The sequence below is a fragment of the Coregonus clupeaformis genome, chromosome 26 (assembly GCF_020615455.1).
Source record: "Coregonus clupeaformis isolate EN_2021a chromosome 26, ASM2061545v1, whole genome shotgun sequence".
NCBI lineage: Eukaryota > Metazoa > Chordata > Actinopteri > Salmoniformes > Salmonidae > Coregonus > Coregonus clupeaformis.
In genome coordinates this window covers 11,087,079-11,111,877 of record NC_059217.1, presented here as the reverse complement: position 1 = coordinate 11,111,877, position 24,799 = coordinate 11,087,079, and the positions used below count along the sequence as shown (strand labels likewise).

General features: G+C 40.3%; 1 protein-coding gene across 1 annotated transcript in view; it reads right to left on the bottom strand.

Moving 5' to 3' along the window:
* LOC123481951 (collagen alpha-1(XXIV) chain) overlaps positions 1–24,799 on the bottom strand; it is a 165,405-nt gene that overhangs the window by 92,451 nt on the left and 48,155 nt on the right. Inside the window, exon 3 of the mRNA XM_045207737.1 lies at positions 10,605–11,998. Within this exon, the coding sequence (XP_045063672.1) occupies positions 10,605–11,998 (1,394 nt within the window). The remainder of the gene's footprint in view (positions 1–10,604; positions 11,999–24,799) is intronic.

The following is a 24,799-nucleotide window of genomic DNA, read 5'->3' as shown; positions in this document are numbered from 1 at the left end:
CTTGACTTATTACCTCCTGGAAACCAGTTTTGCTTGGCCTCCTCAACATTTGTCTACCAGCTCTAGGCTCATGGAGTTGAATGAGAGAAACAGAAGTTAGGTTTCGGACTTACTCTCAGTAAAGGTGCAATCTGCAATAATTATAGTTACAGCTGTTCAATGGTCAAATAAATGACAGATTTGGCTTTAAGTCCTTAGGAGAAAGGTTGAGCAGCAACACCTCTGACTTGGAAACACCTCAATCAGCTGTGTCCCTTACAGGCTGCCATGACAGAATGCTATAGTCTTGTTCTCACTGAAGAGAAGAAAAACTAGCTCTACAGCTAGCTAGCTGACGTCAGCCTGTTGGATGCTCTTTTGTCAGTAGGCTATAGAAGCAACCGTAAGTTATAAATTATCCCCCTCCCCACTCTCACAAGAGTAAGGACGAGTCACTGGCAGTATTTCAAGAGGAATGACGTGTAATTTTAACCACCTGTTGATACATGAAACAAAAGTGCTTCGACACCATCACCTTTTCTTAATGTTTTTAAATTAATTATTTAGGCTTTATTGAGTGTGTTTGAGAAAGAGGGCAAACAGAATACTCAAGGCGTAATCGCCATAAATTAGGCTTAATTGCTTATGTATTGTAATTCTCCCCCATTGCTCATGCACACCTCTGCTCTGACTTGCGGGAAACACACTTTAAACTGTACGGGATCAGTGTCCCGTATACGGGACTGTTGAGCTAAAGTGCGCTAATGTGATTAGCATGACTGTTGTAAGCAACAGCAAACTTTCCAGGACATAGACATGTCTTATATGGGCAGAAAGCTTACATTCTTGTTAATCTAACTGCACTGTCCAATTAACAGTAGCTAACACAGTAAAAAAATACCATGCTATTGTTTGAGGAGAGTGCACAACAACAACAACAACAACAAAAATGATCACGCCAACTGGTTTGATACATTCACTCCTGAAGGTAAATAATGTATTTACATTCAGTAATCTGGCTCTGATTTGTCATCCTAAGGGTCCCAGAGATAAAATGTAGCAGAGTTTTGTTTGATAAAATCCATTTTTATATTCAAATGTAGGAACTGGGTTCTACAGTTTGAACCCCTGCTGTCACTGGCTCCACACCCACCCCACCCGGCCATCTAGATGCATGAAAGTTAGTGTATAATTTAACGTCCATTATGTATGACGTTCCTGGGAGTGTGTAAACTTACATTTTGTATTACCATATCATTTTTGTATGTTCTCTATAGTTATGTACTTGAAAATGTATCAATTGACCAATTCGGCACATTTGGGCAGACTTCATACAAAATAGTCCAGTATATATATATATATATATAGGTCAACTATAATATTGCAGATAGATTGTAACTTCCATCAATGTAATTGTCTGCATCACTTCCAATCCCCCATACGTTTTTTTTTCTTCTTTTTCGCATATATATATATATATATATATATATAATTACATACATACATACATACATACATACATACATATACACATACATATATATACACATACATAAATATATATATATATACATACAGTGGGGAGAACAAGTATTTGATACACTGCCGATTTTGCAGGTTTTCCTACTTACAAAGCATGTAGAGGTCTGTAATTTTTATCATAGGTACACTTCAACTGTGAGAGACGGAATCTAAAACAAAAATCCAGAAAATCACATTGTATGATTTTGAAGTAATTCATTTGCATTTTATTGCATGAAATAAGTATTTGATCACCTACCAACCAGTAAGAATTCCGGCTCTCACAGACCTGTTAGTTTTTCTTTAAGAAGCCCTCCTGTTCTCCACTCATTACCTGTATTAACTGCACCTGTTTGAACTCGTTACCTGTATAAAAGACACCTGTCCACACACTCAATCAAACAGACTCCAACCTCTCTACAATGGCCAAGACCAGAGAGCTGTGTAAGGACATCAGGGATAAAATTGTAGACCCGCACAAGGCTGGGATGGGCTACAGGACAATAGGCAAGCAGCTTGGTGAGAAGGCAACAACTGTTGGCGCAATTATTAGAAAATGGAAGAAGTTCAAGATGACGGTCAATCACCCTCGGTCTGGGGCTCCATGCAAGATCTCACCTCGTGGGGCATCAATGATCATGAGGAAGGTGAGAGATCAGCCCAGAACTACACGGCAGGACCTGGTCAATGACCTGAAGAGAGCTGGGACCACAGTCTCAAAGAAAACCATTAGTAACATACTACGCCGTCATGGATTAAAATCCTGCAGCGCACGCAAGGTCCCCCTGCTCAAGCCAGCGCATGTCCAGGCCCGTCTGAAGTTTGCCAATGACCATCTGGATGATCCAGAGGAGGAATGGGAGAAGATCATGTGGTCTGATGAGACAAAAATATAGCTTTTTGGTCTAAACTCCACTCGCCGTGTTTGGAGGAAGAAGAAGGATGAGTACAACCCCAAGAACACCATCCCAACTGTGAAGCATGGAGGTGGAAACATCATTCTTTGGGGATGCTTTTCTGCAAAGGGGACAGGACGACTGCACTGTATTGAGCGGAGGATGGAAGGGGCCATGTATCGCGAGATCTTGGCCAACAACCTCCTTCCCTCAGTAAGAGCATTGAAGATGGGTCGTGGCTGGGTCTTCCAGCATGACAACGACCCGAAACACACAGCCAGGGCAACTAAGGAGGGGCTCCGTAAGAAGCATCTCAAGGTCCTGGAGTGGCCTAGCCAGTCTCCAGACCTGAACCCAATAGAAAATATTTGGAGGGAGCTGAAAGTCCGTATTGCCCAGTGACAGCCCCGAAACCTGAAGGATCTGGAGAAGGTCTGTATGGAGGAGTGTGCCAAAATCCCTGCTGCAGTGTGTGCAAACCTGGTCAAGACCTACAGGAAACGTATGATCTCTGTAATTGCAAACAAAGGTTTCTGTACCAAATATTAAGTTCTGCTTTTCTGATGTATCAAATACTTATGTCATGCAATAAAATGCAAATTAATTACTTAAAATTCATACAATGTGATTTTCTGGATTTTTGTTTTAGATTCCGTCTCTCACAGTTGAAGTGTACCTATGATCAAAAGTACAGAGCTCTACATGCTTTGTAAGTAGGAAAACCTGCAAAATCGGCAGTGTATCAAATACTTGTTCTCCCCACTGTACATACATATCCTTTAAAAATATATATACAGTGGGGAAAAAAAGTATTTAGTCAGCCACCAATTGTGCAAGTTCTCCCACTTAAAAAGATGAGAGAGGCCTGTAATTTTCATCATAGGTACACGTCAACTATGACAGACAAAATGAGAAAAAAATGTCCAGAAAATGTATTTGCAAATTATGGTGGAAAATTAGTATTTGGTCAATAACAAAAGTTTCTCAATACTTTGTTATATACCCTTTGTTGGCAATGACAGGTCAAACGTTTTCTGTAAGTCTTCACAAGGTTTTCACACACTGTTGCTGGTATTTTGGCCCATTCCTCCATGCAGATCTCCTCTAGCGCAGTGATGTTTTGGGGCTGTCGCTGGGCAACTCGGACTTTCAATTCCCTCCAAAGATTTTCTATGGTGTTGAGATCTGGAGACTGGCTAGGCCACTCCTTCGTTGCCCGGGCGGTGTGTTTGGGATCATTGTCATGCTGAAAGACCCAGCCACATTTCATCTTCAATGCCCTTGCTGATGGAAGGAGGTTTTCACTCAAAATCTCACGATACATGGCCCCATTCATTCTTTCCTTTACACGGATCAGTCATCCTGGTCCCTTTGCAGAAAAACAGCCCCAAAGCATGATGTTTCCACCCCCATGCTTCACAGTAGGTATGGTGTTCTTTGGATGTAACTCAGCATTCTTTGTCTTTACCGAAAAGTTCTATTTTGGTTTCATCTGACCATATGACATTCTCCCAATCCTCTTCTGGATCATCCAAATGCACTCTAGCAAACTTCAGACGGGCCTGGACATGTACTGGCTTAAGCAGGGGGACACGTCTTCCACTGCAGGATTTGAGTCCCTGGCGGCGTAGTGTGTTACTGATGGTAGGCTTTGTTACTTTGGTCCCAGCTCTATGCAGGTCATTCACTAGGTCCCCCCGTGTGGTTCTGGGATTTTTGCTCACCGTTCTTGTGATCATTTTGACCCCACGGGGTGATATCTTGCGTGGAGCCCCAGATCGAGGGAGATTATCAGTGGTCTTGTATGTCTTCCATTTCCTAATAATTGCTCCCACAGTTGATTTATTCAAACCAAGCTGCTTACCTATTGCAGATTCAGTCTTCCCAGCCTGGTGCAGGTCTACAATTTTGTTTCTGGTGTCCTTTGACAGCTCTTTGGTCTTGGCCATAGTGGAGTTTGGAGTGTGACTGTTTGAGGTTGTGGACAGGTGTCTTTTATACTGATAACAAGTTCAAACAGGTGCCATTAATACAGGTAACGAGTGGAGGATAGAGGAGCCTCTTAAAGAAGAAGTTACAGGTCTGTGAGAGCCAGAAATCTTGCTTGTTTGTAGGTGACCAAATACTTATTTTCCACCATAATTTGCAAATAAATTCATTAAAAATCCTACAATGTGATTTTCTGGATTTTCTTTTCTCAATTTGTCTGTCATAGTTGACGTGTATCTATGATGAAAATTACAGGCCTCTCTCATCTTTTTAGCACAGTTGGTGGCTGACTAAATACTTTTTTTCCCCACTTCATTTCCCTTTATTACTTTCCAACCCCACCATCCCCTCCTTAATTGGAGTAAACTAGTGAACAACAATGCTTAGGCCTCTACTTCATGCTTATACATAATATATACATTTTATAGACACAGTCACTAATTATATTTTGTTTGTTTTTACTCCTGAACTTCCTCCGATCATTTTCATGATGTCCTTCTGGTATGCTTCTATATGCCATATCTTTCTAACTGTGCTCTTTCACAAAAGCTCACAATATATAACCTATATACTTATTATGGACACAGCATGACTTACACTAGTTATCTTGTTGTTATTAGTTGTTGTTATTAGTCCCATCCTTCAGCTCCATTCAACTCCTCCCATCTATCTCTTAACACCATTGTCACGCCCTGACTCAAGGGACTTGTATTTGTTGAGTCAGGGTGTGTATTTTCTGTGTTGGGTTTGTTCTATGTTAGATTCTAGTATTCTAGATCTATGTTGGCCTGTGTGGTTCACAATCAGAGGCAGCTGTCGCTCGTTGTCTCTGATTGGGGACCATACTTAGGCAGCCTTTTGGCACATGTTAGTTGTGGGATCTTGTTCCGTGTGAGGTATGTTTTTTTGTCTATCTTGGACTTCACGTTTCGTTTGTTGTTTTGTCGTGTGTTCAGTACGTAAATAAATATGAATGCATATCACGCTGCGCCTTGGTCCGTCTCGTCCGTAAACGATCGTGACAACCATCCATATTGGATTTCTATTTGCCATATATTTTTCAACTGTACTGTGATGTTTTACAAAAGTTCTGAATCTTTCTATTCTCATTGTTTCTACAGTTTGTGAATTGAAAATAAAAATCTTTGCTAAAAGTATTATTATATTATTGATCGATTGACTATGACTTTTCAGATCACCCATAGTGCTATCTGCAGGGTCAACTCCATGCAAATATTGCAATCCTTCAGCCATTCCTGAACCTGTGTCAGAAACAAGCTACAAATAGACAGTACCAAAACAAATTATCTAATGATTCTGTCTCTTCACAGCCAAATCTGCAGAGCTGGGAAGATTGTATCCCCCATACAAATAACATTCTATTGGTAACAAGAATTCTATATAATAATTTCAATAGAAAAATTATAAGTTTTGAATCCGGCGTTGTTTTGCGTATCAGTTCATAAACACTATGCCATGGAATCGGTATGTCAAAAATCTCTTCTCAACTATTTTGCAGTCTATATGGGATGGCTGTCAATCTTTTGGTCCTTAAATGAAACTGGTAAACCTTTTTATTTATCACAATTTTCTTTAACCAATTATGTTCTTTGATGCAAGGCCGACAGACAAGTTCATTACTTTTTCCTCCTTCCACTTTCCTCTTCCATTTTTGCAGTAATGCTGCAATTATTTGGTTGTAATTTTGGGTAGAGCAGACATTTCCATATGTTTTTGTTAGCTGCATGTGCGACATAACTCCACCATTCCTACCGATAATATAATTTACGAAGATTATACCTTTTTTTTTTTTATCTAAAAAAGAACGTTTTTTTAAATCAATTAGTATATTTGAGTTTAACCACAATATTTGTTGCAATATTTGTTCTGTCATTTCTGGAGGATTAAATTGAAATTGCAACCAACTTTCTATGGCTTGTTTTAGAAATAGTGATATTTGGGAGATTATTTCCTTTTCAAATACCTGAAATTGAGGGGTTGTAATCTGAATAAAGGGGTTGTAATCTGTCCCTTCTTGAACATTGGGTGAGACAATCTTACTAGTTTGCTAGAGAACCAGTTTGGATTTAAGTATAATTTTTGTATGACTGAAGCTTTTAGTGATAGGTCTAATTTTTAATATTTAATCATTTCTGTCCTCCTAATTCATATTCATTATATAAATAGGCCCGTTTAATTTTGTCTGGCTTGCCGTTCCAAATAAAATGGAATTATTTTGTCTCATATAATTTAAAAAACTGTTTGCTAGGCGTAGGCAAGACCATAAGCAAATCGATGAACTGGGATAATACTAAATAGTTAATCAGGGTGATTTTTTCACAAATTGACAGGTATTTACCTTTCCGTGGTAGCAAGATCTTATCTATTTTTGCTAACTTTCTATTAAAATGTATTGGAGTGAGATCATTTATTTCATTTGGGATATGTATTCCAAGTATATCCACATCACCATCAGACCATTTTATTGGTAAACTACATGGTAATGTAAAAATTGTATTTTTTTGTGATCCAATACGTAATATAGTACATTTATCATAATTTGGTTGTAATCCAGAGAGGTTAGAAAATGTATCTAGATCCTCTATGGGGCTGTGGAGGGATTCAAGTTGTGGATTTAAAAGAAAACATGAATCATCAGCGTACAATGACACCTTTGTTTTTAAGGCCTGGATTTCTAATCCCTTGATATTATTGTTGGATCTGATTTTAATAGCTTACATCTCGATGGCAATAATAAATAGATATGCCGATAGTGGACAACCTTGTTTCACTCCTCTTGACAGTTTAAAACTTTCTGAGAAATCACCATTATTTACTATTTTACACCTAGGGTTACTATACATAATATGCCATTTAGCAGACGCTTTTATCCAAAGCGACTTACAGTCATGTGTGCATACATTTTTACGTATGGGTGGTCCCGGGGATCGAACCCACTACCCTGGCATTAAAAGCGCCATTCTCTACCAATTGAGCTACAGAGGACCATGATTTTAACCCAATTTATAAGAGATTGTCCAAAATTGAAATGCTCCAGGCATTTATATATAAACCACAGTCGTACTTTATCAAATGCCTTTTCGAAGTCTGCTATGAATAGTAGGCCTGGCTTCCCAGATTTTTCATAGTGTTCTATTGTTTCCAGTACTTGCCTTATATTATCTCCAACGTTTCGCCCATGTAAAAAACCTGTCTGATTAGAATTAATAATGTCTGACAATACCTTTTTAATTCTATGCGCTATTCATTTTTGCATCACAACACTGAAGTGTAAGGGGCCGCCAATTTTTTTAATGGACTGGATCTTTATATTTTCCACTTGTATCCTGTTTCAGTAATAATGAAATTAGGCCTTCTTCTTGAGTGTCTGATAATCTATCATTTACATAAGAGTGGTTAAAACATGCTAATAACGGTCCTCTGAGTATATCAAAAAAGGTTTGGTATACCTCTTCTGGTATGCCATCCAACCCTGGAGTTTTCCCGGACTTAAAGTCTTTAATTGCATCCAGAAGTTCCTCCTCTGTAATTTCACATTCACATGAGTCTTTCTGTATGGCTGTTAATTTTATATTATCAATAGAAAAAAATCTCTACAATTTGCTTCAGTTAGAGGAGATGGAGGCGACTGAAATGAAAACATATGCTTAAAGTACTTTGTTTCCTCCTTCAAAATATAATTTGGTGAATAATGGGTGACTCCGTCATTTGTAACCAGTTTCAATAAATTATTTTTGGTAGCATTCCTATGTTGAAGATTAAAAAAGAATTTGGTGCATTTTCCCCCATATTCCATCCAGTTTGCTTTATTTTTATAATATATTACACTTGATCTTTCTTGAATAAGTTTCTCCATTTATTTTTGTTTTTCCTCTAATTTATTCTGAGCCTCTATGTTACAGTTTTTATTGCTATCTATCTGTTCTGTTAGACCTTCTATTTCCTTTGTTAGTATGGACTCTTTTGACCTAAATTGCTTTTGTTTTCGAGATGAGTACTGAATTGCATTGCCTCTAAAGGCACATTTAAAGGTGTCCCATACAATAAGGGGATTTTCTGTACCTATGTTATGTTGGAAAAAATCAGTTATAAATTTCTCGGTCCTAGTTAAAAACAAGTTATCATCCAATAGGCTTTGATTACATTTCCAATATCCTCGCCCACGTGGAAATTCAGTAAGAGTAATGTATATGCCAATTATATGATGGTCTGACCGTATTCTGTCCCCTATCAACACTTTTTAAACTTTTGGTGCCAACGAGAATGACATAAGAAAGAAGTCAAGACGACTAGCTTGATTGAGTCTCCGCCATGTATATCTCACTAGATCAGGATATTTAAGCCTCCATATATCTACTAGTTCTAATGTATCCATGACATTCATGATTTCCTTAAGAGCATGAGGGTGATAGTTTGTAGTGTGATTTCCTTTACGGTCCACTGAGCTATTTAAAACGGTATTATAATCTCCCACCATAATAATATAGTCTTGTATTGCTTGCAGGGTTGATAGTTTACTATATATATTGTCAAAGAAGAGTGGCTCATCATTATTTGGTCCATAAAGGTTAATATCTGTTCATGGTCCAATAACATATTTAAAATCATCCATCTACCTTGCGGATCTGATTGGAAAATTTGCACATACGGATCGAAATTACTGTTAATTAATATCATAACCCCCTTTGAGTTTATTTGCCCATGGGAGAAGTATATTTGCCCCCCCAGTTCTTATTCCACACAACTTCATCTTGAATTGTTGAATGAGTTTCCTGTAAACAATATATATATATATATTATATTCCTTCTCTTTGAGCCATGTAAATATTGTACTTCTTTTGTTATTATCTGCTAAGCCATTACAATTATAACTGGCTATACTTATTTCACCACTTACCATAATGAGATACAAGTTTCAAATCTATTTATCATAATATATGATTGTAAATGTACCAATAAAAAATACCATAGCGATTGAGTATCCATATAGCTGTCCCATGATATTTGCATTGCGACTAAGTAACTCTCCAATTGTTCTCCACTATTCCCCCCACTAAAGCCCCTCCCCATCCCAAGTTTGGTTGTCATCCCAGTTATCGGTATACCACCCCCGTCCTCCCGGATCCATCCTTCGAAAACAGCACAGTGCCACCCACAAAACAGAAGCAGGTCAACCGCCAAAAGCATTTCCAATGCTCTCACCTCCATATATATATATATATAGCTATTTAAAATATATATCTATTCAAATATCTTGCATATCTTAATTTCCATAATTATAAATTAATATGCGTAATAATGTCGGCAGTTCATGCGAAGGATTGTTACCTATAACCCGGATTGCAATTGTATTACATTACATTTTTGTCAAGCAATTATTATTTTAGCAAACAATTATTGTGGTTCATCCTATATTCTCCCTAACATCCTTACCCCCTTGCAACAGATGTGGGATACACACACACACACACACACATGCACATACTCTTACACACTCAACCCCTTTCCTCCACAATCAACCATAAGCTCAGATGCTCAACGGTTGTTACATCCCAGAGCCCAACTCAAGAAAGGACCTGATTTACGAATGCATATACAGTTACAGCAGTTTGAGAAAGCATGCAAGATTGAGAAAAAATTGACAAAAAATTGAGATTTGATTAACCTATGTCAAGTCCTAGGTGATGGAGATCAGATCCACCCTCTTCCCCTGAAACACTAACACTCTGGTCCCCCGTTGTAACCATTTTTCCCAAGCATCTCCGTGCAGTCAGACCTTTGATTATTTTGTGCGACCAGGGCCACAATAATATAGTCCAGTATTGCAATGCTTCACTGGATCAATCTGAAACTTTGCACACACACTGCAAAATTGCGCCTAAATTGCAATATTATATTCTGGCCTTTCTCTTGCATTTCAAAGATGATGGAACAATATTGTATAATGTTTTTTGTTCGTATAATCTTTTACCAGATCTAATGTGTTATATTCTCCTACATTAATTTCACATTTCCACAAACTTCAAAGTGTTTCCTTTCAAATGGTATCAAGAATATGCATATCCTTGCTTCAGGTCCTGAGCTACAGGCAGTTAGATTTGGGTATGTCATTTTAGACGATAATTGAAAATAAGGGACCGATCCTTAAGAGGTTAAAGACCTGTTTCTAACATTCTCTCAATCTATTATCATAATTACCGGAGGACCTGGGTCTCCTTTGGGTCCTGGGAAAGCTCCGTCATAGTCTCCGTAGAAGTAGTCTGGATCCTCATATCCATAGTCGTAGCCTCCCATTTCCACATCGTAGGCCCCTTCCTGGCCATGCTCTTCTGAGGTCTCCACCTGATTCTCCCGGTACAGGCTGGTGCCGTTGGTTCTGAACTGGGTGTCCAGGAGGTGGTCAGCGAGCTGGAGCTGGGGGTTAGAGTCCCTAGGCCGGGAGCTGGAGCTGTTCCTCAGGCCATCATTCAAGCGGCTCTGCCCAACAGGGGAGTTTAGGCCTGGGGTGTCGGTGGTGACCCATTGGGGCATCCTGGGGCTCCTCTCCTCCATGTCATTGTCAGACTGGGGAGACTTCCTGGTTGAGCCCCTTGATGGGCTGGATCTGGAGCTGGGGGTGGTACTTCTACGGGTGATGCCCAGGGCCTCCAGCCCACTGAGGGTGCCTGAGGACAGGCTGTTGTGGCCAGCAGTGACGGGGGTATGGATGGAGTTGAGATGCTCTAGCAGGGAGCTCTGGGTCTGGATCCTGACCCCCAGGTGAGGCTGCTCTGAGGGGCTTAAATACGGTGTTCCGGACCCCTCCAAAGAGGGAATGGGGGCTGATCCGGCTGGGGTGGAGGTCTGCTGGGTGTGGGAGTCTACAGCCAGGAAGGGGGGCACCACCATCTGGGACTCTAGAGAAAGAGGAATAGGAGAGAAAGCCAGGTAGCTGGAAACCTCCATATCCGAGCCGGGGGGCGATCTGTAAGTCTCGGCCAGCCGGCATTGTTTTTTAAGGTAGTCGCAGTAGCGCGCAGCAGCCTGGGCCAAGGGGTAGATGTCCAGCTGGCATATGAGGCCCTGGAACTGAGCTGCTTTAGAGTTCATCCTTCCTAAGGTGAGTAGGCCTCCGGATCCTGACCCCAGCGTCTGCGACCGGGTCAGAGTCTGCTCTCTCTGCTGCACCGCTCCGCAGTCCGCATGGAACGACACCGAGCGTGGACGCACGCCCACAGCGAACGAGTTCTGACGCCCATTGTGCACGTCATAGGTGAAGTAGACGGAGGTCTTCTCGGCAGTGTACACGACCACCTTCCTGGGCAGCAGCTGGATGCCAAACTGCAGCTTGTTCCTGCCATCACGCACACTGAAAAGGAAAGCATTGTTCACTCGCCAGGAGCTTAGGCTCACCACAACAGAAAACTCCTCACCGAGCTCCGGCGGGAACAGGCCCCCCGTGGGGGCTTCAATGTGGGCATCCAGGCTGAGTAGGATCCCGGCTCCTGGGGGTGAGGATGGAGGAGAGGGGGAGGAGGGGGGAGAGGAGCTGTTCCCAGAGGAGAGAGTCTCTCTGCTGCCGGTGAGGCCCAGCTGATGGAGGATATCGACACCTGTGGAGGAGAGAGGGGAGAGCGGTCAGTTAGACAATCAGACCCTTGCAACATCTTAAAATCTTACAAAACAGTGATAGGAAGAGGACATCAGCATCATCACTACCTCCAGTGAAACATGGTGGTAGTAGGGGATTACTCTATGTACTGTACATACAAATGCTAGGGGAAAAAGAGGTAGGAAAGGAGATGAAGGAAGAAGAAAGAAAATAATGAAAAAAAGAAAGGAAAACAAGTAGAAGAAGAACAGGAAGTGAAAATATACACTACCAGTCAAAAGTTAGGAAACACCTACTCATTCAAGGGTTTTACATTTACATTTTAGTCATTTAGCAGACGCTCTTATTCAGAGCGACTTACAGTTAGTGAGTGCATACATTATTTATTTTTCATACTGTCCCCCGTGGGAATCGAACCCACAACCCTGGCGTTGCAAACGCCATGCTCTATCAACTGAGCTACATCCCTGCCGGCCATTCCCTCCCCTACCCTGGACGACTTGTGCGCCGCCCATGAGTCTCCCGGTCGCGGCCGGCTGCGACAGAGCCTGGATTCGAACCAGGATCTCTAGTGGCACAGTTAGCACTGCGATGCAGTGCCTTAGACCACTGCGCCACTCAGTTTTCTTTATTATTACTATTTTCTACATTGTAGAATAATAGTGAAGACATCAAAACTATGAAATAACACATATGGAATCATGTAGTAACCAAAAAAGTGTAAAAAAAATCAAAATATACTTTATATTTGATATTCTTCAAAGTAGCCACCATTTGCCTTGATGACAGCTTTGCACACTCTTGGCATTCTCTCAACCAGCTTCAAATGGAATGCTTTTCAAACAGTCTTGAAGGAGTTCCCACACTTGTTGGCTGCTTTTCCTTCACTCTGCGGTCCAACTCATCCCAAACCATCTCAATTGGGTTGAGGTCGGGTGATTGTGGAGGTCAGGTCATCTGATGCAGCACTCCATCACTCTCCTTCTTGGTCAAATAGCCCTTACACAGCCTGGAGGTGTGTTGGGTCATTGTCCTGTTGAAAAACAAATTATAATTCCACTAAGCGCAAACCAGATGGGATGTCGTATCTCTGCAGAATGCGGTGGTAGCCATGCTGGTTAAGTGTGCCTTGAATTCTAAATAAATCACTGACAGTGTCACCAGCAAAGCACCCCCACACCATCACACCTCCTCCTTCATGCTTCACGGTGGGAACTACAAATGCAGAGATCATCCGTTCACCTACTCTGCGTCTCAGAAAGACACGGCGGTTGGAAACAAATATCTAAAATTTGGACTCATCAGACCAATGTACAGATTTCCACCGGTCTAATGTCCATTGCTCATGTTTTTTGGTCCAAGCAAGTCTCTTCTTCTCATTGGTTTCTTTGCAGCAATTCGACCATGAAGGCCTGATTCACGCAGTCTCCTCTGAACAGTTGATGTTGATATGTGTCTGTTACTTGAACTCTGTGAAGCATTTATTTGGGCTGCAATTTCTGAGGCTGGTAACTCTAATGAACTTATCCTCTGCAGCAGAGGTAACTCTGGGTCTTCCTTTCCTGTGGCGGTCCTCATGAGAGCCAGTTTCATCATAGCGCTTGATGGTTTTTGCGACTGCACTTGAAGAAACTTTCAAAGTTCTTGAAATGTTCCGTATTGACTGACCTTCATATTTTAAACTAATGATGGACTGTCGTGTCTCTTTGCTTATTTGAGCTGTTCTTGCCATAATATGGACTTGGTATTTGACCAAATAGGGCTATCTTCTGTATACCACCTCTATCTTGTCACAACACAACTGATTGGCTCAAACATATTAAGAAGGAAAGAAATGTTTCGTATTGACTGACCTTCATATTTTAAAGTAATGATGGACTGTCGTTTCTCTTTGCTTATTTGAGCTGTTCTTGCCATAATATGGACTTGGTATTTGACCAAATAGGGCTATCTTCTGTATACCACCCCTATCTTGTCACAACACAACTGATTGCCTCAAACATATTAAGAAGGAAAGAAATTCCACAAATTAACTTTTAACAAGGCACACCTGTTAATTGAAATGCATTCCAGGTGACTACCTCATGAAGCTGGTTGAGAGAATGCCAAGAGTGTGCAAAGCTGTCATCAAAGCAAAGGGTGGCTACTTTGAAGAATCTCAAATATAAAATACATTTTGATTTGTTTAAGACTTTTTTGGTTACTACATGATTCCATATGTGTTATTTCATAGTTTTGATGTCTTCACTATTATTCTACAATGTAGAAAATAGTACAAATAAAGATAAACCCTTGAATGAGTAGGTGTGTCCACACGTTTGACAGGTACTGTAGGTGGAAGGTCTGATCAAGGCTGACATCACAGGTTACCCATAATCCTCCTCAGACAGCCAGGCAAGTAAACCAGGCAGCTGGGGTCCAGATGAGTCCAGAAAGGAGACTACAGAGGGATAGATGGTACAGTACAGTACTACCACACAACAATGTGTGTGTGTTTATGTCTGTGTGTCTGTGTGTGTATGTTTCAAACAGCCTGTTTGAATCAATCTGCCACCACATATTCATGATCTTCTCTCCTGCTGAGTCATGAATTTCCCTCTCTCTCAGGTGATTCCTCAAACTACATGTCAGACCTGCTAATATTGAAGTTCAGCAGGAGAACAGCATTTAAAAAGTAGTGAAGAGTTTTCTCAGCACGGTAGCTAGCAAAGCTTTGAATCAGGGTATAACAGGGTTAGAGGGAAATATTACAAATGTAAACAGCATGGCACAAGATTTTTGAAAAAGCGTATGATATGACAAATGAGAACAAAGAGGTATTAAATATGTTATGGACATTAAAAGCAAAAATAATCAAAACTCAACGGCTTTATAGAAGAACCGACTGTGTATGTGTATGTACTGTGTGTGTATGTACTGTGTGTGTGTGTGAGTGTGTGTGTGTGTGTGTGTGTGTGTGTGTGTGTGTGTGTGTGTGTGTGTGTGTGTGTGTGTGTGTGTGTGTGTGTGTGTGTGTGTGTGTGTGTGTGTGTGTGTGTGTGTGGGAGGGAGGGAAGGAGAAACCGGCAGACTGAGGCGAATGTGAGTGGGGAGATCCCGGGAAGATGAGGAGGAGAGGAGAAGAAGGAGGAGGAAGAGGACATGGAGGAGAAGGAGGAGGGAGAGGAGGGAGAAGGAGGAGGAGTTGGAGGAGGACGAGAAGGAGCTGTGGAAGGTATTTTCATTGCTAATCCAGAGACACTAGCTTCCTTTGAAACAGTTCATCTCCCCAAGCTCATTGAGCAGCTCAGGGAGCTTAGTCACAGACTGTTTTATTGATTTGGCAGAACAAGAGTGAAGAGAACTTAACCAGCGTTTTGCATGCGCGTGCACATGCCACACGCACACACACACACACACACACACACACACACACACACACACACACACACAAAACAAAAAAGAGTCAAGAACGGAGACCGGTAAATAATCAGACATCAAAGCAGTAGCACAGCTATTTTAGAATGAGTTGCACATATATGACCTTGCGACCTTTCATCTTGGTCGCGGGTCAAATGGAACAGCCAATAACTTATTTAGAAAAGTGTAGTATAAATGTTGACAGCAGAAATGTGGGGAGGAAGGGGTAACATACGGTGGCTGACATTTACCTTTGTACCATTTGTATCTTTAACACGTTCACATGGAAACACTTAGCAAAAAGCATTATGGATTCAGCGATCATAGAATACTCAAACGTTATTAGCATGGTCTAAAATGGAGATTAAAACAGAGTGACATTGGAGACCATTATCTTTGGAAATAGATCTATGCCTGAACTGTAAACAGCATAACATTTTACGTATTTCGAAAAATGCTGTTTACATTTTATTTACATACTGCATTTGAATCATGTCCAATGATTTACAAAGTCGAAGATCCCCTCCAAACTGAGTATGGTGTTGGTAGCCAGGGGTTGTGTGGTGAGAGTGTTTGGTGAGTATGCCGCCGGCGTGCTGCTGTTGTCAGGATGTCTGTGGTTTATTACATACAGTAGCTCTAGGTGAATACCATTCGGATGGAATTGAACCCTAACCCAAGCAGCCAAAAGGTTGCTCTGTTCGTCAATAGAGGCCTTTGGAAAGACAGAGCGAGCAAACGTCCCTCACGGTGCCCAAGTCTGAGTTCATGTGTTTGTGGGCTCCTATCTCTCTTTATCCTGCCTACAGCCCGGAGGCTAGCTGTGTCTGCGTCCCAAAGTGTCACCCTATTCCCTGTATAGTGCATTACTTTTGACCAGTGCGCTATATACAGTGGGGAGAACAAGTATTTGATACACTGCCGATTTTGCAGGTTTTCCTACTTACAAAGCATGTAGAGGTCTGTAATTTTTAGCATAGGTACACTTCAACTGTGAGAGATGGAATCTAAAACAAAAATCACATTGCATGATTTTTAAGTAATTCATTTGCATTTTATTGCATGACATAAGTATTTGATACATCAGAAAAGCAGAACTTAATTTTTGGTACAGAAACCTTTGTTTGCAATTACAGAGATCATATGTTTCCTGTAGGTCTTGACCAGGTTTGCACACACTGCAGCAGGGATTTTGGCCCACTCCTCCATATAGACCTTCTCCAGATCCTTCAGGTTTCGGGGCTGTCGCTGGGCAATACGGACTTTCAGCTCCCTCCAAATATTTTCTATTGAGTTCAGGTCTGGAGACTGGCTAGGCCACTCCAGGACCTTGAGATGCTTCTTACGGAGCCACTCCTTAGTTGCCCTGGCTGTGTGTTTCGGGTCGTTGTCATGCTGGAAGACCCAGCCACGACCCATCTTCAATGGTCTTACTGAGGGAAGGAGGTTGTTGGCCAAGATCTCGCGATACATGGCCCCATCCATCCTCCCCTCAATACGGTGCAGTCGTCCTGTCCCCTTTGCAGAAAAGCATCCCCAAAGAATGATGTTTCCACCTCCATGCTTCACGGTTGGGATGGTGTTCTTGGGGTTGTACTCATCCTTCTTCTTCCTCCAAACACGGCGAGTGGAGTTTAGACCAAAAAGCTATATTTTTGTCTCATCAGACCACATGACCTTCTCCCATTCCTCCTCTGGATCATCCAGATGGTCATTGGCAAACTTCAGACGGGCCTGGACATATGCTGGCTTGAGCAGGGGGACCTTGCGTGCGCTGCAGGATTTTAATCCATGACGGCGTAGTATGTAACTAATGGTTTTCTTTGAGACTGTGGTCCCAGCTCTCTTCAGGTCATTGACCATGTCCTGCCGTGTAGTTCTGGGCTCATCCCCTCACCTTCCTCATGATCATTGATGCCCCACGAGGTGAGATCTTGCATGGAGCCCCAGACCGAGGGTGATTGACTGTCATCTTGAACTTCTTCCATTTTCTAATAATTGCGCCAACAGTTGTTGCCTTCTCACCAAGCTGCTTGCCTATTGTCCTGTAGCCCATCCCAGCCTTGTGTAGGTCTACAATTTTATCCCTGATGTCCTTACACAGCTCTCTGGTCTTGGCCATTGTGGAAAGGTTGGAGACTGTTTGATTGAGTGTGTGGACAGGTGTCTTTTATACAGGTAACAAGTTCAAACAGGTGCAGTTAATACAGGTAATGAGTGGAGAACAGGAGGGCTTCTTAAAGAAAAACTAACAGGTCTGTGAGAGCCGGAATTCTTACTGGTTGGTAGGTGATCAAATACTTATGTCATGCAATAAAATAAAAATTAATTACTTAAAAATCATACAATGTGATTTTCTGTATTTTTGTTTTAGATTCCGTCTCTCACTGTTCAAGTGTACCTATGATAAAAATTACAGACCTCTACATGCTTTGTAAGTAGGAAAACCTGCAAAATCGGCAGTGTATCAAATACTTGTTCTCCCCACTAGGGAATAGGGTGCAATTTAGGGCGCAGCCTAAGTGTCTGCAGTAGATCTGTGCTCTCTCCTCTCCTCTCGCTAGCTGCACAGCACACAGAGAATGTCCTTGAAGTTACAATCCCAAAACATAGTTACCCCATTACATGGAATTCTATGGCTAAGCTTCCAACATTCTAATGTCAATGGCACAATATGGGAAATTTGTAAACAATAGTTGCAGCTGATGCTTTCAAAGTTGGTTATATTATATATAATTTGAAAGGTAATTTCATGACCTTTCAGAACCACTTGTCAAATAAAGTTTAAAATGAATCAGGGTTTCCTTTTTAAAACAATTTATACATGTCATTCTAATATGTACCCAAATGTCAATGTTCTGTTGACCTGAACGTCCTGAAAATGTATCTGATGGATAGCTGTGAATCTAAGTTTTCCAATGATATGCGATTAAACGGTATACAGTGCTTTCAGAAAGTATTGATTTATTCAACATTTTGTTGCGTTACAGCCGGAATTTAAAATGGATTAAATTGATATTTTGTGTCAGTGGCCTATACACAATACCACAATGTCAAAGTGGAATTATGTTTTAAGAAATGCTTACAAATTAATAAAAAATGAAAAGCAGAATGTCTTTAGTCAATAAGTATTCAACCCCTTTGTTATGGCATGCCTAAATAAGTTCAGGAGTAAAAATTGGCTTAACAAGTCACTATAAGTTGCATGGACTCACTCTGTGTGCAGTAATAGTGTTTAACATGATTTTTGAACGACTACCACATCTCTGTACCCCACACATACAATTATCTGTAAGGTCCCTCAATCGAGCAATGAATTTCAGACACAGATTCAACCATAAAGACCAGGGAGGTTTTCCAATGCCTTGCAAAGAAGGGCACCTATTGGTAGATTGGTAAAAAAAAAAAAAAAAAAGCAGACATTGAATGTCCCTTTGAGGATGTTGAAGTTATTAATTACACTTTGGATGGTATATCAATACACCCAGTCATTACGAAGATGCAGGTGTCCTTCCTAACTCAGTTGCTGGAGAGGAAGGAAACCGCTCAGGGATTTCACCATGAGGCCAATGGTGACTTTAAAACAGTTACAGAGTTTAATGGCTGTGATAGGAAAAACTGAGGATGGGATCAACAACATTGTAGTTTCTCCACAATACTAACCTAAATGACAGAGTGAAAAGAAGGAAGCTTGTACAGAATAGAAATATTCCAAAACATGCATCCTGTTTCCAATAAGGCACTAAAGTAAAACTTCAAAACAATTGGCAAATTAATGAACTTTGTGTCCTGAATAAAAAGTGTTATGTTTGGGGCAAATTCAACACAAAACAGCACTGAGTACCACTTCATATTTTCAAGCATGGTGGTGGCTGCATCATGTTATGTGTTTGCTTGTCATCGGCAAGGACAAGGGAGTTTATTAAGATAAAAAGAAACAGAATAGAGCTAAGCACAGGCAAAATCCTAGAGGAAAACTTGGTTCTGTGTGCTTTCCAACAGACACTGGGAGACATATTCACCTTTCACCAGGACAATAACCTTAAACACAAGGCCGAATATACACTGGAGTTGCTTACCAAGACAACATTGAATGTTCCTGAGTGGCTGAGTTACAGTTTTGAATTAAAATCTATGGCAAGACTTGAAAATGGCTGTCTAACAATGATCAACAACCAACTTGACAGAGCTTGAATAATTTTTAAAAGAATAATGTGCAAATATTGTACAATCCAGTTAGTACAAAGCTCTTATAGTCTTACCTAGAAAGACTTGAAGCTGTAATCGCTGCAAAAGGTGACACTAACATGTATTGACTCAGGGGGTTGAATACTTATGTAATCAAGATATATTTGTGTTTTATTTTCATAAATGTTTTACAAATGTTAGAATATTTCTTACACTTGACTTTACGGTGTATTTTGTGTAGATAGTTGACAAAAAGTCAAGGGGTGTGAAAAGTTTCTAAAGGCACTGTATGTGAGCAATAACTTGTTGTATACTGACATTGTTTGTCATAGGGTCAAATCCCAATGGGGGAAATGAATGGGATGGAGGGATGAATGAAAGGGTGATAATACAGAGATAGCTGCCATTGCTGCACTGCTATCACACATTTTCCAACTCTAGGGACAAGAAGATAACTATGAGACATTGTCACTTTGAGACAAGTGAGCCCGACGGCCCAAATTTGGGGGACATGGACTACTAGGAAAGGATTAGGATATGAAAAATAGAAACTATTGGAACCAAGACTTACAAATAACTGATGTTTGCACAAGATGGAGGGTAAATTGGAGCATAACTAATTAAATTACAGTTAACAAAAATGTTCCAGTATAAACTAATGTATAGAATTTATTATACAAGAGACAAAATTCACAAATTCTACAGCACAACGGCAGAGTCATGTCTTAAGTGTTAAACTAATAATTATTCAATAATCTATGCTTTCTGGGAATGATATAAAGTCCAGAAGTTGTGGGCAGAGATAGAAAGTTGGCTGTCAGAAATATTACAATATAAACTTACTTTTAATCTGTCTGTCTGCATATTTCAAGGTATGGCATATGGGGGTGTAATGATATACCCATTGGGCTGGATGATTCTCTTCCCATCACTCATCTTGAAAAAACGTATTCTAAAAACTTGGACGTCAATCAATCCGCCATCATTGACACAATGGAAAAATATAATTATTTATTTTTGAAATATTGAAATAGCATTGGCAAATGAGAAAAACAAATTGGTACAATTTAAGGCCAAGTGTCAAACAATAATGCAGGCACTAGGGATGGGGGAGTGAGCATGTGGGTCTGGGCCAATGAGATGTAGTCATTGTTTGTGTGAGTCTGTAAGTTGTTGTTTAAACATTTTTTTAAATTAAAAATACAATATTATTAAAAAAAGGACAAAAAGAAAAGGATTAGGATCCAGCCAATTCATGGGATATGTCTGGCAGGTCTTCACCAATGTCTGTTAAAATAATACACATACAGTTCATTCAGAAATTATTCAGACCCCTTCACGTTTTCCACATTTTGTTACGTTACAGACTTATCCTAAAATTGATTAAAAAAAAAAATTCTCCCCCTCATCAATCTACACACAATACCCCATAATGACAAAGCAAAAACAGTTTTTTAGACATTTTTGCAAATGAAAAAAAAATAATACGGAAATATCACAATTACATTAGTATTGGAACGGAACCACCAAGCTTCGGACGTCATTGATGACGTACTTCTGATAAAGTGATACACGCATCGGCACACTGCTTTGAAGTGAGCTGCTTAGCAATTTCGACGCATGCTTCAGAGCTTCGGGACCAAACGTAACATCACTAAGTTTTAGACCATTGTGTAAGGGTGTAACTAGGCCCTCAAAGAAAGGCTTTATGATATACAGTATGTAATATAATGTCATAAAGAGTTACATTTTAAAGGTAACATATTCACTGAAAGCCATTGAATACAACAACCATGTCTATGTCACTAACAAATACAGTCATGGGTGGCACGTCTGCTAAATGCCGTAAATGTAAATGTAAATGTAAACTATAATTAACTCGAAAGGCACACTGGGAAATATGCAAATAAGGTACAATAAATTCTCAAGTTGAATTGTATGTTCACTCAACCTAAAATTCAAAGTTGAGTGAATTTACAATTAAACTTGAGAACGTATGTTGGGTTCAGCTATATGCCCAAATGTTGAGCAAACTCACAATCCTATTGCAGCTGGTTGCCTTAGAATTGTACGTTGAATCAACAGTGTGAACTTGTTTGTGCTCTGCACAGGTCATAGGAGGGGAAGAGAGGGGAGAGAGACAGAAATGTTTAATCCTCTGACCAAGACTTTCAACCTCTGTCTCTTTTCCTGGTACTTGAATACTAATGGTTATCACCTCTATCACCTTATCCACTCATCTGTCCAGAGAAAGAGTTGTTGCCAAAACGCACTAAAGCATTAATCTCAGTCTGGTTAACCTTTAGCTTCCCTGTTCTCTTAAATTGGATTGATCAGTGTACTTGTGCTCTTTTTTGCATGAACTTCAGTGTGCGAGTATGTGTGCGTATGTCAAGTTTATGAAAGACCAAAGCTGCCGTAATTAGAATTAAATGAATAAATACATAAATACACACATAATTAAATAAATGAGGAAATACAAAAATACTGACTCAAATTAATTCATTTTTTTCTACATATCTGTATGTATTTAATTATTTATCGATGTATTATCTAATTATTCTAACTTTTAATTTATTCATATATTTATTCATTTATTTCTGTATTTCTTCCTCCAATATGATAATGAGGGGGTGTCAATCAAAAGTCTGTGGTATCTAACACACCATTGGTTGATCAATGGCACGGCGGGGTGCTTGACTGCTTTTGCCTGCTTTTGCACCACTTATGTGAAGCTAGCCACAATAACAATTAGCCACAATAATAGAATTTGCGGTTCACCGTCAAAATAAAATTCCTGCATTGAAACAAACGCAAACAGATACAATTAGTGGGATCATACCATATTTTAATTGGATAATGCTTAACAAGTTTGGAATATTATTTTATAAATTCAATAAAAGACAATAATTTTAATCAGCTGAAATCACACTGTGGCTGTATTAGACTTCAAATTTGCATTGGGGACATACTGTATACATTGTACAGCCTTGCCTATGGATCTTGGGTCCATGAAATGTTCACAACTGTGAAGAGTTTACACAAATATTAGCGTCGTAGCTCTTATTGCATGACGTAAACTGTGGGAAATTACCTCACTTATCAGCCTATTGTGTGTATTGAACATTCATATTGCAATGTACAGCTTTAACTATGGATCTTGGGTCCATGAAATAGGGTATCAGTCCAGAACACAACTGTGAATAGTTTACACAAATATTAGCTTCGTAGCTCTTATTGCAGGACTTTGACACCACTTGTGAAATGAGCCACAAGTCCTGCAATATTTGTGTTAACCAGCGTTTCCTAAACTCAGTCCTGGGGATCCCAAGGGGTGCATGTTTTGGGTTTTGCCCTAGCATTACACAGCTGATTCAAATAACGAACTCATCATCAAGCTTTGATGATTTGAATCAGCTGTGTATTGCTCGGGCAACATTTTTTTCGGAAAACGCTGGTGTAAACTCTGAGTAGGCTGATACCTCATTTCATGGACCCAAGATCCATAGGTAAGGCTGTACATTGCAATATAAATGTCTAACACAGGTTGGTGGCACCTTAATTGGGGAGAACGGAGCGGAATCAGTGGAATGGTATCAAATACATCAAACACATGGTTTCCAGATGTTTGATGCCATTCCATTTGCTCCGATCCGGACATTATTATGAGCCGTTCTCCCCTCAGCAGCATCCCCTGATGTCTAATACGCACAATAGACTGACTGGGGAGGTGATTTCCCACAGTCAAAGTCTTGCAATATGAGCTTCAACAGTAATATTTGTGTACACTCTTCACAATTGTGTTCTGTGTGTGTCACCGAGTAGGCTGATACCCCATATCATGGAACCAAGATCCATAGGTATGGCTGTACATTGCAATATTAATGTTCAATATGCACAAAAGCCTGAATTGTGAGGTGATTTCCCACAAAGTCCTCCAATAAGAGCTACTATGCTAACATGGGTGTAACCTCTTCACAGTTGTGTTCTGTGGGTGTCACTGAATTGGCTGATACCCCAGTTCATTGATCCACAATCCATAGGCAAGGCTATGCAGTGAACTATAAGTATTCCCCCAATGCAATTATGAAGTCTAATACATCCACAGTGCGATTTAAACTGATTTGTCCTTTGCCAAATTAACTAATTACTGTATTTTGTTGAATTTATATAACAGCATCCCAAACTTGTTAAGCATCATCTAGTGCAAATATGGCATGATTACACTATTTGAATCTGTTTCAATGCTGCACCTTTATTTAGAAGGTGAACCGCAAATTCCACTATTGTGGCTAATCTTTATTGTATCTAGCGTCACATAGAGTGCTGGCCGTTGCTGAAAACAACGTGTCTCCAGATTACCTGCTTTTTCGTGTGGAGGCATGCATCGAAGACTTAGGTCAGCTAGCTGCTACAAGGGACACATAGGTGAACAAATATGTTTGCTAGCTATTCATCTGTTTGTTAAAGTTGATTAAAATGCCATTAACTAGCCAGCTATCTTCAAACTGCTGGGGGAAAGCTAGCTAATGTTAGCTTACCCCCATCAACAGAGTTCACCTTCGCTACAGTGGCGTGTATTCATGGAGGCCTAGGGAAGCCAGGCTTCCCCCAAAAATTGACCATCTATCTTTCATCTCTCTGTGTTTCATAATGTTCCTTCAATTCGCAAGAGGCTGAATGTATCTCACAGGAGAAAGTATCCGAGCGAGGGAAACAGCACCCCTCTGTCTCTCTACATGTTGGCTATCTATCTGATGCTGTCTGGTCCATACGAGTATGATATTGTTGCCGCCCGTAGCATTGAAGGCAAGGCAAGCCAGCGAGCATCTGGCCTCTTTTGACAAAAAAGTATAAAAAATAGCCAATCAGCATTGAGCTAAACTGAGCGAGCTCAACTGTGAATGGTCCTGGAGCACCAAAACAAAGTGTCAAGGGAACCCAGCTTCGATTTGGCATCACTCCTATCAAATCCCACTGAGAGCATACGCCATTGACAGAAAAACTTGAATTGTTGCATCTCGTTGTGTTGTTGTCCTCCGGTGGCTAGCTAGCCAGTATGGGTAATTTTCCAGTACATATGTTATGAAATGATAAGGGCAAAACAGAATAACCATGATTGACACTTTGTAATCCAGATGCATGCCTGGATAGTAACTATAATCAACACACTATGTAATTATCTTTTAACATTTGTATGTATGTTATTGTTTGG